The 16,710-nt window shown below is 42.5% G+C and overlaps 2 protein-coding genes across 2 annotated transcripts; one reads left to right on the top strand and one right to left on the bottom strand.

Annotated features, from left to right (window-relative positions):
• Nucleotides 1–1,478: 1,478 nt before the first annotated feature.
• On the top strand, nucleotides 1,479–10,439 carry polr1b (RNA polymerase I subunit B). Its single transcript, XM_076286026.1, has 15 exons — nucleotides 1,479–1,682; nucleotides 2,670–2,837; nucleotides 3,014–3,160; nucleotides 3,276–3,408; nucleotides 3,595–3,731; nucleotides 4,231–4,454; nucleotides 4,728–4,899; nucleotides 4,993–5,164; nucleotides 5,511–5,792; nucleotides 6,159–6,292; nucleotides 6,680–6,850; nucleotides 7,544–7,700; nucleotides 7,984–8,180; nucleotides 8,421–8,671; nucleotides 9,391–10,439. The coding sequence occupies exons 1-15, from the start codon at nucleotides 1,506–1,508 to the stop codon at nucleotides 10,271–10,273; spliced, it is 3,405 nt and encodes a 1,134-aa protein (XP_076142141.1). The 5' UTR covers nucleotides 1,479–1,505; the 3' UTR covers nucleotides 10,274–10,439.
• Nucleotides 10,440–10,484: 45 nt separating this feature from the next.
• nanp (N-acetylneuraminic acid phosphatase) lies at nucleotides 10,485–11,925 on the bottom strand. The gene is made up of 2 exons (XM_076286027.1): nucleotides 11,786–11,925; nucleotides 10,485–11,301 (listed from the first exon to the last, which is right to left on the bottom strand). Exons 1-2 carry the CDS (start codon nucleotides 11,900–11,902, stop codon nucleotides 10,660–10,662), a joined length of 759 nt encoding a protein of 252 aa, XP_076142142.1. The 5' UTR covers nucleotides 11,903–11,925; the 3' UTR covers nucleotides 10,485–10,659.
• Between the last annotated feature and the right edge of the window lie 4,785 nt (nucleotides 11,926–16,710).

Genomic DNA, 16,710 nt, shown 5'->3' with positions numbered 1-16,710 from the left:
TATTGCCCAGCACAACTGAGCCACAACCAGTGTATCCAGTGTATGATTAAGTGTTCCCTTAATTTTTTTGAGCAGTATACATTTGTATTCGATCCTTTAGCAGAATGAGTGAGGAACGACACTCAAAATTCAGTGCAGTGATCCCAAGGAGGCTATGCACAACAAACTTGTATGGGTAAAGTGCATTGGTACAGTTAGGGTCTAACGGTGTTAGGAGAGTTGGCAAAGCCAATACACCATGATCCATTTGTGCAAAATCAGTCTTAGTCTTTGAGCCAGAGAGGTTGGTTAGTACCATCTGTGGGCAATAAGTCAGTGATTTTTAGCAAGGTATACCACAGTTAGAAAATAAGTGATCGCATTGCATTGGTAGTAGCTTTTTGTGTTTTATCACCCTGTTTATGTCAGTTCCTACACAGAAATATTGCAGTTGAATTGGCTAAAAATGTTATCCTCACAAAATAGATATCCCCACAAAACTTCCACAGCTGATTATTTACAATAAGTCAACCGTTTTGCATAGCAAATTTTCTGAAATGTTATGTATAGATATGTAAATGAGCCATGCAATATGCAAGAATTTGCATACATTTCAAAGACAGAAACCTATTGGAGAAATTTAGATTCAAAATTATTGTTGCTTGTATGTCCAAAATAAAAAAGGAGAAAAATGTTGAACCTGTCTTTATCTAGTGTTAAGGTTTCTATACTATTTGTATGCAAATTATTGCATATTGCAGTAGACAATGGCTCATTTACACATACAATTTCAGAAAACTTGAAACAAACAAATATTGACATAATAATAATAATAATAATCAAGTAAATAGGCTAATCAGCTGTGGAAGTTCTGTGGGCATATGTATTAGTTAAGTAAAATGTTTAGCCCAGAGCCATAGACGTGGTTTAGCCTATTCACGTGTAATGTCTGCACATTTTTTTTATTTATTGGTAATTCAAGTACAATAAACATGGGTCAAAACAATCCATGAGGAATCCATGTACAGGATCAGGTGTAATTTAAAAGGAGGAAGCAAAGACAAATAATAATAATAATAATAATAATAATCAAAACAGGAAAAAAAAACATAACTAGGGCTTAGTCATTAAATCATATCCTGTAACACTGTTCAAAAGTTTTACTGCTTTCTTAGACTTCATAGCTTTAAGGGCTTTTGTATAATAAAGGAAATCATTGTAAAACCCACTAAAAGTGGGCTTAACCTTTGAGTATTTACATTTATGTATAAAAAAAATGTACAGAGAATAACAATCACATTGACTAAGAGATCATCTTTATCATTCACAGTAAAGAGTCCATATATAATGTCCTTTAAGTCAAAGTTATCTAACATAAAACATTTAGGCATATAACCCAGTAGTAACCCAGACTGGTTATACTCCAGACCAGTTGGTGGCGAAAGTGATCTTAAACTCCATTAAGGCTGACATGAAGAAACCAACTTCCGGCAGGCTCCCATGCGCACGTGAAAGCAAAAACAAGCATGGATTACTCTACGAAGTGGAGTAATTTACCCTCTGCTCCTAGTTTAAAAAATCTTACGGAACCGGGGTTTGGTGTCCCCAAAGAAAAACAACATGCTGCAGTACAGGATCTCGTAAAAGCGCATATAGAGTCGTTTGATCATGCGGTCACCGATGGACTTTGCCGGGCTGTACAGGTAATGTTAATGTCACTTGGCTAAAGCTATCTCTGCCCTTCTGTTTATGAAGGTAAAGTTAACAGACATTGCAACAGAAGTTGTTCTAAGTAGGCTAAAAACAGAGTTGAGTTGTTGATAGCCATTATATTGCAGTGAGTCAATGAACTGCATTGTTGTTGCAAAAAATTGCTCTGAGTGGAACAAGTTAGGCCTAATGCCAGTGACAGTGTAGGATGGAATTATGGCAGATAAAGCACACGAATGTGAGACGAAATCAGTTACTTTTTTGTGCTTGTAAGTGGCATGAAAGTGAGTGGTAACAGACTGGACAGGCTCATTAAGAACATATTGGAGGTCGTGGCAGAGAGAAGGATGCTTCACAAGCCGATGAGCATTCTCCTGAATAACACCGCTCATCCCCTAAATGATAAGCTTGTTGAATACCTCAAGAGTACCTTCAGTGGCAGGCGAATCTTCCTCTTAAAGACAGTAGGTCATTCTTCCCCATGGCCATCATACTACATACACTACTGGTAAGAAGTTTGGCACTTAGAAATGTCCATTCCACTCTATTATAGACAGAATACCAGCTGAGATCAGTTGCATTGTTTTGAGAAGAAATGGCTGATCTTTAATGCAATATCTACATTGCCCATTATCAGCAACCATTAATTCAATGTTCCAAAGGCACATTATGTTTATTAATCTGATATCATTTTAAAAGGCTAACTGAGAAAACATTGGAGAACCCTTTTGCAATTATGCAAGCACATAATGTAATCTGAGAACTGCTGCCCTTAATAAAAAAACAATGCAACTGATCTCAGCTGGTATTCTGTCTATAATGGAGCGGAATTTCTAAGCCCAAACTTCTGACCGGTAGTGTAACTATTCCCCTCTGTGTTGACATTGCAACAAGAAAATAAATGGAAATATATTAGTGATGGTTTAGACTGATGTTGGATAAGTCCCTTTCTGCATTACTCATGATTGTTGTGTCCTCAGGCCATCCCACCTTTGGAGTTCACATACAAGAATGACAGGATTGCTTTGGCTTTCGTCGAAGCATCTATACAGAGTCCAATGGCCAATAAAGGAAGTATCTGCAAAGACATGCGAGTCTTCCCAGCAGAGTGCCGAGGCAGGCGCTGCACCTACCGGGCGAGGATTGTGGTATGTTTGGCTGTGTAGTTGTTGCTTCTTGTTCAGGGTCATTTAGTACCAGTTACTTTTAATGGTTTGACTCACAAACGTTTATATTTGAATTCTGAAGTTGGCGTTACTTTGGCATCTGGAAGTTGTGTGTTGTAAGTTGTGATGATTGTCGTGTTGCTCTGATGCATTAACAGGCTGATGTTAGCTGGTCGGTAAATGGCATCCCAAAAGGCATCATCAAGCAAGCTCTGGGCCTGGTACCCATTATGGTCAAGTCTAAACTGTGCAATCTGCATGGCCTTTCACCAGGAGAACTCATTGAGCACCATGAAGAGGGAGAGGTATAGAAATGATAAGAATACTGTTGAAATGAATGAAATTGCTGAGCTGATATGGTTTCATTGACGTAATTGACTTTTCAACTGACATATTGTTTCATTGGTCATGATTTCTCAGGAGATGGGTGGATATTTCATTGTGAATGGCATCGAGAAGGTAATCCGAATGCTTATCATGCCAAGGAGGAACTACCCAATCGCTATGTCACGCCCTAAGTGGAGGAGTCGAGGCCAGGGATACAGCCAGTACGGTAAGCACTGAAACCACTGCAGTAGGATCCTAATACAGGCTGGTGCTATATCCCTCTTAATAATGCAGACACTATAAGTACACCCATTTAGTAACGTTAATGTAACAGGGGTTCATTTTAAGATGACTGTTACAATCAAACTGCTTTTAGTATAATGTTTAATATGCAGCTATCTCTTCATCGTAGGTATTTCAATGCACTGTGTGAAAGAAGAGCATACAGCCATCAACATGAACTTGCATTATCTGGACAATGGCACTGTGATGCTCAACTTCATCTTTCAGAAGGAGCTCTTTTTCATTCCCCTGGGATTTGCACTGAAGGTAACCATCCGCTCTGACTGTCAATGTCTTACATGCTAAAATATGTGAGGGAAGAATGTTTACATCAACAGTACTCACGTTACCTTATATATATATATATATATATATATATATATATATATATATATATATATATTATATCAGTGTTTCCCATACATTGACTTATTTGTGGCGGCCCACCACAATATCAACATTGACCACCACACAATGATTTTTCCAGGTTGTACTAAATTGTGCTTAAATCTTGTTAGCATCATAGCATGCTGCGCTAATTTGTTAAAAACGGTTGCATTCAAGTTAATTCTGTTAACCTGCCACCACAAATAGAATTAAATTATGTGGGAAACACTGTATAAATATATAGACTATATATAATATATATAGTCTAATGCTGAGCCTTGTTCATTACCTCTTTTCACTGCTTTGTGTGGAAAGAAGGTGTATTCCTGATCAGTCACACACTTGTCATTTACCTTCATCATATTCTGTCCTTTTCAAGGCACTGGTGGACTTCACAGACTTCCAGATCTATCAGGAGTTGATCAAAGGGCTAGAGGACAACTCCTTCTACAAGAGCTGTGTCTCCCAGATGCTGCGTGTGGTCATGGAGCAAGGCTGCACCACCAAGGGGAAGGTGCTCCGCTACCTGGGCGAACGCTTCCGGGTCAAGATGAACCTGCCCGAGTGGTACAGCCATGAGCAGTGTGCCCACTACTTACTAGAGTGAGTAATCAATTCAGAACCAGTTTTGCCTGTCGTTAATTAAAAATATATGCTGTTGGAATGTTATGTTTATTGTATTGTGGTGGTAATAGTAATACTACTAGTATTAGTACATTTAGTGAAATTGGAAAGTATGAAACTTGAAAGTAGTGTCCATAAAGGGGGGGGGGGGGGGGGGGGGGGGGGGGGCCAGTTTGGAAAAGGTCTGGTCAAAGTTTGGGGTTTCTCTTTTGGAGAGTGTAGGGGGCTCAGCTCTGTGTTTCCACTTAACAGTGAGTGTCTGTGCATCCACCTGAAGTCAGACGTGGAAAAATTCTACCAGCTGTGCCTGATGACCCGGAAGTTGTTTGTCTTTGCCAAGGAAGGCTGTATGGAGGAGAACCCTGACAGTCTGATGTGTCAGGAAGTCATCACCCCGGGCCAGCTCTACCTCATGTTCCTCAAGGTCACTACAACCCCCGGTAACTCGCATTGAGTTAAAGTGTCCAAAATGGCGTCCATCACTCACCTTCTTTCTGTATCTTTTATATCTATGTAGGAGAGGCTGGCTGCCTGGCTGGTCTCAGTGAAGTTATCCATGGACAAGAGAGCCCACAGGATACCAGCTGACCTCACCTCCGATATCCTGATGAAGGTGTTCAACATGGGCACAGATCTCACCAAGCCCTTTGAGTATCTTCTGGCCACAGGCAACCTCCACTCAAAGACAGGTGTGAAATTCTGTGAAGATTCCAACAATGTTGACTGTGAAGCATGTAGACATACATAAAAACATGTTGTTTTACGTTGAACTTTCAGGAAATTCTTAATGAAATAAGTCAGTATTTCTTCTCTCAGATTTCATGTGTTATTTGAATAACAAACTTGACATGGGTTAAGCTAAGATGCAGAATAGCATCTCAGCGTATGTATATCCACATTCCGACATATGTATTTTTTTGTTTGAATCAGTGAAGTTTCATGATATCCGTTGTATGAACATAATAGTGTTGGGATGAAAGATGTGGCTAAACCTTGTGAGATGGGGCGTTTCCTGCCCTCTGTCCACTGTTCCAGGTCTGGGGATGCTCCAGAACACAGGCCTGTGTGTGGTGGCCGATAAGCTCAACTTTGTGCGCTATCTCTCGCACTTCCGCTGCGTGCACAGAGGTGCTGCCTTCGCCAAGATGAGGACCACGTCAGTGCGTCGGCTGCTGCCCGAGTCGTGGGGCTTTGTGTGCCCCGTGCACACGCCTGACGGCGAGCCCTGCGGCTTGATGAACCACATGACTGCCCACTGCGAGATCGTGGCCCCTGCCCTCTCTACCACCACGATCCCTGCTCTGCTCTGCTCTCTGGGTTAGTCCCACGTAACGACAGAGGTCATCTTTGCCGACACGCATTGGTTCACTGATGCACTTGTCAAGTTGAAATCTACAGTATATTGCTAAGCTTAACCTAATATATTGAAGAGTGTAGCTTTATCTAAACTTGATTTAAATGTATTGAAGAGCATAGCTTGAAGAGTATAGCTTCGTTTCAGCTTGCTGTTTCACATTAACATCTTCACTGTTGAAGATAAAAACCTTGCACCCTTTTTATTACATCTTTAAATCCATAACTGGGCCAGTAATATGTGATATGTGTGTGTTATTAGTGACTGTTCCTTTAAGTACCAAGGCACATGTCTAATAGAGGTTGTTTGTGTGTGACTGTGATGTGAAGGAGTGACCCCAGTAGACGCCACCCCAAGTCAGCCGTATTCGGACTGCTACCCTGTGCTACTGGACGGAGCTCTGGTGGGCTGGGTGGAGAAGGAGCTGGCTCCGGGCTTGGCAGAGTCCTTCCGCAGGTTCAAGGTGCGTGTGGGGGCTTCTTTAAGCGGTCATCTAAACAAAATAATACTGCTCCGGGCAGTGGATCTGAGTCGTTTCATTATCTGGGTTGTGCCACCAGCAGATGACTTATTAACACACTGCACTGACTGTATTGTAACATTTGATTTTTTTAATGTAGCAGCTTAAACAAGTTAGTTACTCTGTAAAGGGGTATGTAGTTTTTTACTGTCATGACAGTTTTGTCATGCTTCTAATAGCATATGTGACTTGTTTTTTTCATTGATCATTAGGACATGGTTATCATGATGAGCACATTAGAACACCCAGGCGAACTAGTCTTTCTTGTTGAGAGGAGGTAAACATTCCTGTCATCATTTTGCACAACCTGGTGTCGCTCTGGCCCTGTAGGTGCTGAAGGAGAAGAGAGTTCCTCCCTGGACGGAGATCGTCCTGATTCCGCAGACGGGCAAGGCCAGCTTGTACCCTGGCCTGTTCCTTTTCACCACTCCCTGCCGCATGGTGCGGCCTGTGCGCAACCTGGCCCTGGGCAAGCAGGAACTCATTGGCACCTTCGAGCAGGTAGATCACCTTGTTTGGAAAAGGCATAAAGGGCATGGACCTGAAGAATGTGACACGTGATTCATGTATTGGGTTATGCTGCTATTTGCCTTTTAGCGAACTCGGAGCTCGTCAGTGACGTCATGTCAAGTGTTAAAAATACGAGCTGTTTGCGTTCTGTTTGTCAACCGCTACCATCTGTTAGCAATTGGCTACTGTTAGCAGTTGTTACTAGCCACTTTGTAACGAGGCCTTACATGGTGTTTTACCAAAACAAACGTCATAGCAACATAGCGACAGATAGAGGTTGGACACTATTGTTTCTACGACTGATTTAATGTGACACAAATCCAACAGAACTGCTAATAAACAGAGCATATAAGGCTCGCATTTACTGTTAATGGATGCAGCCATCTTGGATATTCAAACTCGTAGTACTCTAGGTTCGACCGAATTGACAAGTCGCGGTAGAACTTCAGAGGGCGTTCCCTGGGCGTTTCTGTTGCTAGTTTGAACTTTGAAGTGGCGAAAACAGCTCGGAAAAAAACTTGAACAGACAAATAGAACGAGGCATTACCTCCTGTATGTTTCTGACAGCTGTTGTTGTTAAAAAGAAACCTATTGGTTGGGGTGATTAGAATATATACATTCATTTGTTATGTATTTCTGCTTTATATTATTTGAGTAATGCATGGATGTATTCTTTCCCCAAAGCTCTTCATCAATGTGGGCATATTTGGGGATGAGATTGAGGAAGGGGTCACCACACACCAAGAGCTTTTTCCACACAGTATGCTGAGCGTGGTGGCCAACTTCATCCCTTACTCAGATCACAACCAGAGTCCTAGGAACATGTACCAGTGTCAGATGGGTAAGACCTCTCAAATGCTGTTAAGATTCTTCCTCTGCACCTCTGCTAGAGGTTTCAGGATATTCTGACTGCTATGCCCTTCACCCTGTGGTTGCTTAGTGAGTCATCTTGTAAGGGTCATCTGGAAGCAACCTGAGTGTTCTCGATTACTTCTGTATTATTTAGTGAAAAACAATGCATTTTGGACTGTTTCAAAGACCATTGAACCTATTTTGTTCACATACACTTTATCTAAAATGGTGCCTGTTTTTTGACACAATTTTCTATCCACATCCTCTTACAGGTAAACAGACCATGGGTTTCCCCCTTCATTCATTTAAGGAACGTTCGGACAACAAACTCTACCGTCTGCAAACTCCCCAGAGTCCACTAGTGCGACCAGTCATGTATGATCACTACAATATGGACAACTATCCCATCGGTACCAACGCAATTGTGGCAGTGATCTCCTACACAGGTTACGACATGGAGGACGCTATGGTGAGTGATGGCATATGTATACCCAGCTCAATAGAATACTCACACTTAGATTTACAAACTGGGGGGTTGCAAGACAGCAGAGTAGGCCATAGTATGTTGGTGAGAGGTAGTGAAAGTAGATCTTGCTGTGTAGGTCTGATTTAAGGAGATATCGAATTTGGAAACTTGTGGTTGTGGTTGAGTAGTTTCCTTTCAGTTGATACTAAGATATTCCCATGCTTACTTATGTCGTCCTCTCAGATTGTGAACAAGTCATCATGGGAGCGAGGCTTTGCCTATGGCTGTGTGTACAAGACTGAGTTGGTGGACCTCACGGAGAAGGTGAAGGGCGAGGATGGGGTGGTGTTTGGGGTTCAGCCGGGAGACCCCAGAGTCATTGACCACCTGGACGCTGATGGGCTACCAGCCATCGGCACCACATTGCACTATGGAGACCCCTTCTACAGTTATATCAACCTCAACACTGGCAAGGGTGTTGTGATCTACTACAAGTAAGCTGATTTCTGAAAATAGTTCAGGATGTGACTGGAATAAAGTCTACAGAGTAAGATATTGTGCTAGGGATGAGCCGATCCGATATTCAGGTATCGGTCCGATATTGGCTAAAATGACTGGATCGGATATAGGAAAATAAAAATATTACTAATCCAATCTATTCAGCTAGAATTTACGTTATCATAGACCCACGAAATAAAGAGAGAAGCTATGTCACACAGAAAACATGAGCAGCATATTTCATGTGAACGGTACAACATGAGTAAGCTCTGTAAGCAGCACTGACAAGCAACACTCTTGACTTTTAAATAGTCTCGTATCAAATGAGGTAGCCATGGCTGTGGGTGCAGTGTAAGTTGATCGCAAATAATCGTGACGGAACTCAAAAACAATTGTTCCCCTTCACATCACAACCCAAAAGGTATAGGCATACAACAACACAATAATCGCTCAATTGAACATTTATTTTAAATTTAGCATTATGGAGTTTTGTTTTTGTTTTCTCTTTTTTTTTTCTCGTGTACTTCCTAGGTACAGGTGCCATTTAGGGTCAAACAGTATGTTTAAGCACATTTGGCCCACTTATTTTGTGCATCTAAGTAATGATTGGGAGTAATAAACCACCTTTGCAGGAATGTGCACTTGTTGAGCCATTGCATTGTTGGGAATGCTGGATTGAACCCATTGCTACCTTTTTTACCCTTTTGGTCATCAGGAGTCAGGAAAGCTGTGTGGTGGACAACATCAAAGTGTGCAGCAACGACCAGGGCACGGGCCGCTTCAAGCGCGTGTGCATCACGGTGCGCGTGCCGCGCAACCCCACCATCGGCGACAAGTTCGCCAGCCGCCACGGCCAGAAGGGCATCCTGAGCCGCCTGTGGCCAGCCGAGGACATGCCCTTCAGCGAGAGCGGCATGTCGCCCGACATCCTGTTTAACCCGCACGGCTTCCCCTCCCGCATGACCATCGGCATGCTCATCGAGAGCATGGCGGGTAAATCGGCGGCGCTCCACGGCCTCTGCCACGACGCCACGCCCTTCAGCTTCTCCGAGGAGCACCAGGCACTGGGCTACTTCGGCGACTCCCTGCGCGCCGCCGGCTACAACCACTACGGCACAGAGCGCCTCTACAGTGGCATCAGCGGTCTGGAGTTGGAGGCCGACATCTTCGTGGGCGTGGTGTACTACCAGCGCCTGCGCCACATGGTCTCGGACAAGTTCCAGGTGCGAACCACGGGCGCGCGTGACAAGGTCACCAACCAGCCGGTGGGCGGCAGGAACGTCCAGGGCGGCATCCGCTTCGGGGAGATGGAGCGCGACGCACTGCTGGCCCACGGCTCGTCCTTCCTGCTGCACGACCGCCTCTTCAACTGCTCGGACCGCTCGGTCACGCAGGTGTGCATGGACTGCGGCAGCCTGCTGTCGCCGCTGCTGGAGAAGCCGCCGCCGTCTTGGTCAGCCACCAGACAGCGCAGGACTGTGTGCACGCTTTGCGGCAAAAGTGACGCCATTGACACGGTGGCAGTGCCTTATGTCTTCCGCTACTTTGTGGCAGAGTTGGCCGCCATGAACATCAAAATCAAGCTTGATGTGAAGTAAGGATAGGAGGTAGTGTGTCCATTTGTGTTCTTTTGTTTGTTGTATTTGAACGTAAGGCAGAATGAAGTCAACTAAATATTGACGTAGTTGGCTATACGATTATGCGAAAAGTGAATGTCAGTCGCTAGACGGTGAAAAAAACATAACTTCCAAATACCCCCTGGGTCCTAAAATTGTAAAGGATATTGAAATATTTTTAAGAACAGTGTAATAAGGTAATCAATTCTTTATTAACTTAACCATTTTAGTGGTACCTCACACCTTTACTCATCACCAGGCAAGACCATGACATGCAAAATATTACAAATATATTTCCAACTTGATGTATTAAAGCATAAAAAACATCTACTGTTGTCATATGTTTGATCATATTGTTTGCTTACACATCATTTGAGGTCCGCAAGGACACCGGGTAAGTCCAACACCGTTGAAATGGAATAGTCTGGCCTTGTAGAACCCTCTGAGGGCACCTGCCCACTAGCATTGACCCACACAGTGGCTCGAACCCCTGCATTGAACCCCCCCTGGATGTCCGTACCCAGATTGTCTCCCACCATGATACAGTCCTGGGGCTGGACACCCAATTGGCGAAAGCAGTATGTGAAGATAGAGACTGCTGGCTTCTCCTCGGGATGTTCCCCTCCCACAACCACTGCACTGAAGAGCTCTGCCGCCGACCCAATAGCTTGAACCTTCTCGCGTTGAGTCTGCGACTCTCCGTTGGTTAGCAGAAGCAACCGGTGTGTTCTCCTGAGTTCTTCCAACATGGTGCGCACGGCAGGGGCGAAGGTCAGCAGCTGAAGACGCGTACATTTCCATATGCGGTAGCACTCTGCAGCGACTGCTATACCTCGATCGACTCCTTCCGACTCTCGAATAGCTTGTTGCCAGTGATCAACACGGACATCATCAATAGTTCTCCCACTTGATGGATCGTACGATTCGTGGAGGAGTTTGTGAGCAAATCTTTGGCAGATATCACTGATGCTGTCCTCGTGACCCAGTGCTGTTTTCAAGAAGTCACAGACCTAAACAACCAGAGGGAATGGTAACCTTATTATGGCATCAGTCATCTGGTTCTGTTTAGGCTATTGCATTACATGTGACTAGTTAAATTGAAGAACTGTAAAAGACAAACTGGCCATCCTAGGTTAATATGTCCTTTAGGAGGATACATATTTAGGCTACTAAACCTCTAACGTTAGTTATTACCATTTTAGGCACGTGGTTAATAATTTGCATGAGAAGAAAGATCAAGCCAGGTCTCTTCCTTCACCGTCCCAAAATCGTTTTTTAAAACGTTTGACCGCGTAAAAATGTATGTATAAATGTATGCAAGAGGCGAGATGTAATTCAAATGACTATGTAGCCTCCCAAAGCTGTCAAAGAGATGGCAAATGAAGCTGAAAGACAGAAAGTTGCGCTCCAATACACCATTTCTAAAACAACAGAGCCTACAGTACCTAACGGGAAACTGTTATTGTTAATAAAGTTAATGTTAGCACAACATACCTTTTGGATGGCAACACGTCCTGCTCCTGCCGTATCAATCAGTGTATTATCCAAATCAAACAAAATAACTTTGACACGACTTTTATCCATGTTGTTTGAGAGACGGTTTTCATTCATTGAAGAACCCTTTGATACGGATGTTGTTCCAAAGAAACACGTGAAAGAAATTCAGTGTGGCATTCTGGGTAATGCAGTTTTGTAAAACTAGACTACGTCATATTGCAGCAACTAAATTAGGCCTACAGTATATTTTCTGCAAGATTATTATTGTTTGTAATTAAAAAAAAAAAACTATACTTGTGGGCCACGAGATGATAAAAAACAGTATAATATAGGATGGATAAAAATACATGGAGCTTAAACATGGAGCACAGACATTTTTTTTTATTTTTCCTGTTGTGTAAAATAGGTGGAAAGGTGTTGGACATTTCATATCAATTCAAAGTGTCAAAGACTTCATCATCTTATCAGATTAGTCTTCTAAAGCAGGGAAGGAGAGGCAGGTTAGGGGGCAATAGGCATGACATGCTTTAACAATGCCTCTCCATTCCTGCTTTTCCAGAATTTTCATCCTCCTCCTCTCATGGCTCAGGATGCACCTCCAACTGTCCAATGTCCAATATTGTGTTTATAAATTGGTGATTTTTATTTTAAAGGGGCCTTTTGGGCCTGGCATGTATGTGTGTAGCCGTTAAGCAATTCGTTACATTGCAAGACTGCGAGACTCTCTGACTCTGAGGCAACCCATCCTTGACCAAAGTTGCAAGGATGGGTTTTCAGCTCACAGGCGCTAGGGGGAAGCGAAACGGCCACCATTCAACCCCAAAAAAAGTCATAACCATTCCAATGACTCTGAAGCTGTTCAGTTAAGGTAAATTAAGCTAAAAAAACACTGCATAGTTCCGCTTTAAATTCTTCATCAGCTCTCAGCTTAATGAGGACCACATACCAATCCGATGGCTGAACGTCTGATAAGCCAACATCAGGCCGGTTGTGTCTATGTGTGTATGTGTGCGTTTGAAATATAGATAGATAGATAGATAGATAGATATACTTTATTGATCCCTAGGGGAAATTCAAGGTCACAGTAGCATACAGACAACACACACACACATTCAATAACAGCAGAAAAAGTAATTAAAAGTATATAATATAAAAAACACAACTAAGCAATAAGGACTGTAGAAGATAAAGAATATACTAAATATACAAAATACAAATTATACTAAATAAAACTTAATCAAAATCAATTCTAAAAAACATAGTGGGTGAATAATCAATCAGGTGCGCTTGCAATGACTGAAGCAGGGACTGAGCCTGTGGTTCTCAGTGCATAAGGTAAAGGTGCTCTGTGTGAATGAGTGTCATGGTGGTGGTGCAAATGAGTAAGTCAAACAGTGCAACAGTGCAAGAATAAAGTATATATATCTATATATAAATAACTATATTAAGAAAGGTATGTGGCATGGAGGGAGGGGTTGTGCATATGTGCTAATACAGCACGCAAACAGTGAGGCAGAAGACAAATGTAAAGTGACTAGTGGACAGACAGTTCAAGACATTGGAGGTGGTGAAGAGGCAGACAGACTATGCGGAGAAGTCTATTTCTCCTCTTCCCTTAAGTGATGCATTAAACAGTTCAATGGCCCTGGGGATGAATGACTTCCTCTGTCTGTCTGTTGTGCAAGGCGAAGTCTCCAGCTGATCAGGCTCTTCTTCTGATCATATGTGTCTGAGTGTGTGTGCTTATGTGTGTGTGTGTTTACCTGTGCTTGTGTCTGTGTGTGTATGTGTATGCTTACAGTGTGTGAGTGCATGTGTGTGCGTGTGTGTGTCTGTGTGTGTGTCTGTGTGTGAGCGCATGTGTGTGTGTGTGAGCGCATGTGTGTGTGTGTGTGTGTGTGTGTGTGTGTGTGTGTGTGTGTGTGTGTGTGTGTGTGTGTGTGTGTGTGTGTGTGTGTACGTGTGTACCTGTACTTGTCGGTGTGTGTATGTGTATGCTTATACAGTATGTGTGTGCATGTGTATGCTTGTGTATGTATGCGTGTGTGTGAGCGCATGTGTGTGCGTATGTGTCCCTGTGTGTGTGTGTGTACCTGTACTTGTGTCTGTGTGTGTACGTGTATGCTTATGTATGTGTGTGTGCATTTGTGTGTGTGAGAGTGCATGTGTGTGTGTGTGTGTGCACGTGTATGCTTGTGTATGTATGTGTGTGTGCATTTGTGTGTGTGTGAGTGCATGTGTATGCGTATGTGCACATGCCCACATCAACAAGAGGTGATCATAGTCCAATTATATATTGAAATGTGTCAGTTGTAGTGCCAAATGCATGTCAAATTTGTTCCATTCTACTTTTGTTTTGTAGATGCCAAATTGCAGAATGACTATTTTTACTCCATTTTAATAGGCTGAATGACTAATTTCAAGACCAAATACACTTGTGACACTATTTAAGATGAAACAGTTAGTTTGAAACATCCCTATAATCCAATAATTGATCAAGGCATGCAACTATATGAGAATGGCTTAAAAAATTAAGCCATTTTTTCAATGAGCTGCCAAAAATTTGTCCAGGACAGTATCACATATTTCACTTAAATTTATGAAACATGGGTTCGAAAGCAAAATGTTTAAATTTGTGTTATACATATTAGTAGGCTATACTTTGTTTTAAACAGAAATATCACTTCTTCATTCTTAACTTCTTTCATGTTCTTTATTCTTTCGGTGGCCTTTGAGCCATTCTTCATATCGCTGTCATCACAAGTTGTCTATTGAAGTCACTGAAGTCTATTGAACTTCCTTTCTTTTACCTGTCTATGATCATGCTTTCTCTTCTGTCCAGTCCTGCCTCAGCTGTTCTGCCCCTGTGTGTGTCTTGTCCTCCCTGAAATCACTACTGCCTCATCTCATATTTACCCCCCCCCCACACACACACACACACTCTCTCTCTCTCTCTCTCTCTCTCTTACACACACACACACACACACACACACACACACACACACACACACACACACACACACACACACACACACAAACACTCCTTGTCTGTCACCCTCCACTGGATCATTCACATTCAACCCTTACAACATCTACAATTTTCTCATTCAACCACTAGGGGGCATCCACGTATTACACACCATGTATATCTCCATCTACAGCTCTTACTGACACACTTTTCAAATGTTGCCATTCGAGTTCCTTGAAATAATTCTCATCTGCTCTAGATTAGAGTGAAAATGAACACAAACAGGTATTTTGGATGGTTAAATGTTTTTGGAACAGACTATACACAGGCCTTGCACTAGAAGCATTTCAGCGGAAATCTGCGGAGGAGTTCCCTGACAGTATAGGGAAGAAGTAGTATGTCATGGAAAAAATTTTCAGCCTGTTCTTTTTGCACGAGGGTCGAGTGGAAAGACTGCTCTACCCAAATGTAACGTGACATTAGAGGAAACCACTGTGAAACATGGACCTCTCTCTGATCACTGGGGTTTGGGTTAGGCCTGGGATGGGCTTGTCCGCCTCCCCCCTCCCCCCCCTAGTCCTGGACCCTGCCTTAGTTTTTCCAGCGTGCCTCTACTGTGAGAGCTATATGTAGCTCTATGGGGTTGAGACTGGGAGGCTTCTTTATTATTCACATTTGCAATGTTTTCCATGTCTTTGCAGTAAGATGTTTCTTTCCCATGGCCCGTGTCTACTTCCATTTCTGTACAATGTTATGACGACTAGTTCAGCAAACATAGTACATTATTTATTTGAGTTTACTTAAGACATATGAGTGGGAATTGATATTTACAAACTTCATAATTGTGTTGCAACATGTAACCCGGTGAAGAGTCATATGCAGTAGCCTGAAAGTTGTGGGTTCAATTCCTGGCTTCCACCATTGTGCCCTTGAGCAAGGCAATTAACCCCGAGTTGCTCCGAGGATAATGGCCTTTGTATTATAATTGACATAAATAAGTTGCTTTAGATAACAGCGTTTGTTAAATGAATAAATGTAATGTAAACAAGAAACAATTAATACGTTTCCAGCCTTCCTTGACTGTTAATGGGGTTAATGTCAGCTCTGGATGAATGGGTACCTGGTCTTCCCATCAAACCTTTACTGACTCATTCATCATCCTGTTTGTACATTGGTTTCATACTGTTCCCATACCATCATCCCATACACGGCTTACTAACCAGCAAAGTATGCTGGAATACAAAAGCAATAACCACAGATTCACAGATTTGGCATCTTTACAGATGCATGAAGACTGTTAATGCGTGTCGTGACTTTTAATGATAAACAAACATGGATGCCTTGTGAACCATCCCTCAGGTAATGCTGTTCTTCTTGTTTTATGTTTCTGTCCCACTTCTATGTTTCTGTCCCACAGAGAGTCCTGTCACTGTTGTGACTGTCAGGGCTGGCATTTTCACATTTTTAAGGTTATTTTCTTAATTAAACCAAATACAAATGTACACTTGGATGATCCCATATCATTTTTGTTTTGTATTGCTTTGTTCACCAGGGGCCGTATTCACAAAGAATTTTAAGGCTAAAAGTGGCTCCTAACTGGCGAATTTAGGAGCAACTCCTAAAAATAATGGGCGTGTTACTCCTAACTTTAGGACTCCTATTTTTTTTCACTAAAAGTAATTCACAAAGCATTTTAGACCTAAAAGTAGCACCTAAGTCTGGGACAGCTTAAAAGAAGTCGAGAGGACTCCTAACTCACTAAGATCTATTCACAAACCCTTTTTATGGCATTTCACGTTGCGATGTTTTGAAATGCGTATGCGGCTACAGGAGCTTCCAATCGCGAGGGAACAATTTTGCATTGGAGGCAAAAAAGGGATGCAATAACGCCACCAACAACAACCAAAACTACTCATTGTCAACATATAAATTAAATGTAACATTTCATTGTGAA

Source organism: Alosa pseudoharengus, unplaced genomic scaffold (assembly GCF_046254945.1).
Source record: "Alosa pseudoharengus isolate Yale_2024_CS ecotype anadromous, Long Island Sound unplaced genomic scaffold, YU_APseudo_1.1 YU_APseudo_1.1_scf_15, whole genome shotgun sequence".
In the NCBI taxonomy this organism is placed as follows: domain Eukaryota; kingdom Metazoa; phylum Chordata; class Actinopteri; order Clupeiformes; family Clupeidae; genus Alosa; species Alosa pseudoharengus.
Note: the sequence above shows the minus strand (reverse complement) of the source record. Positions and strands in the feature narration are given on the sequence as shown.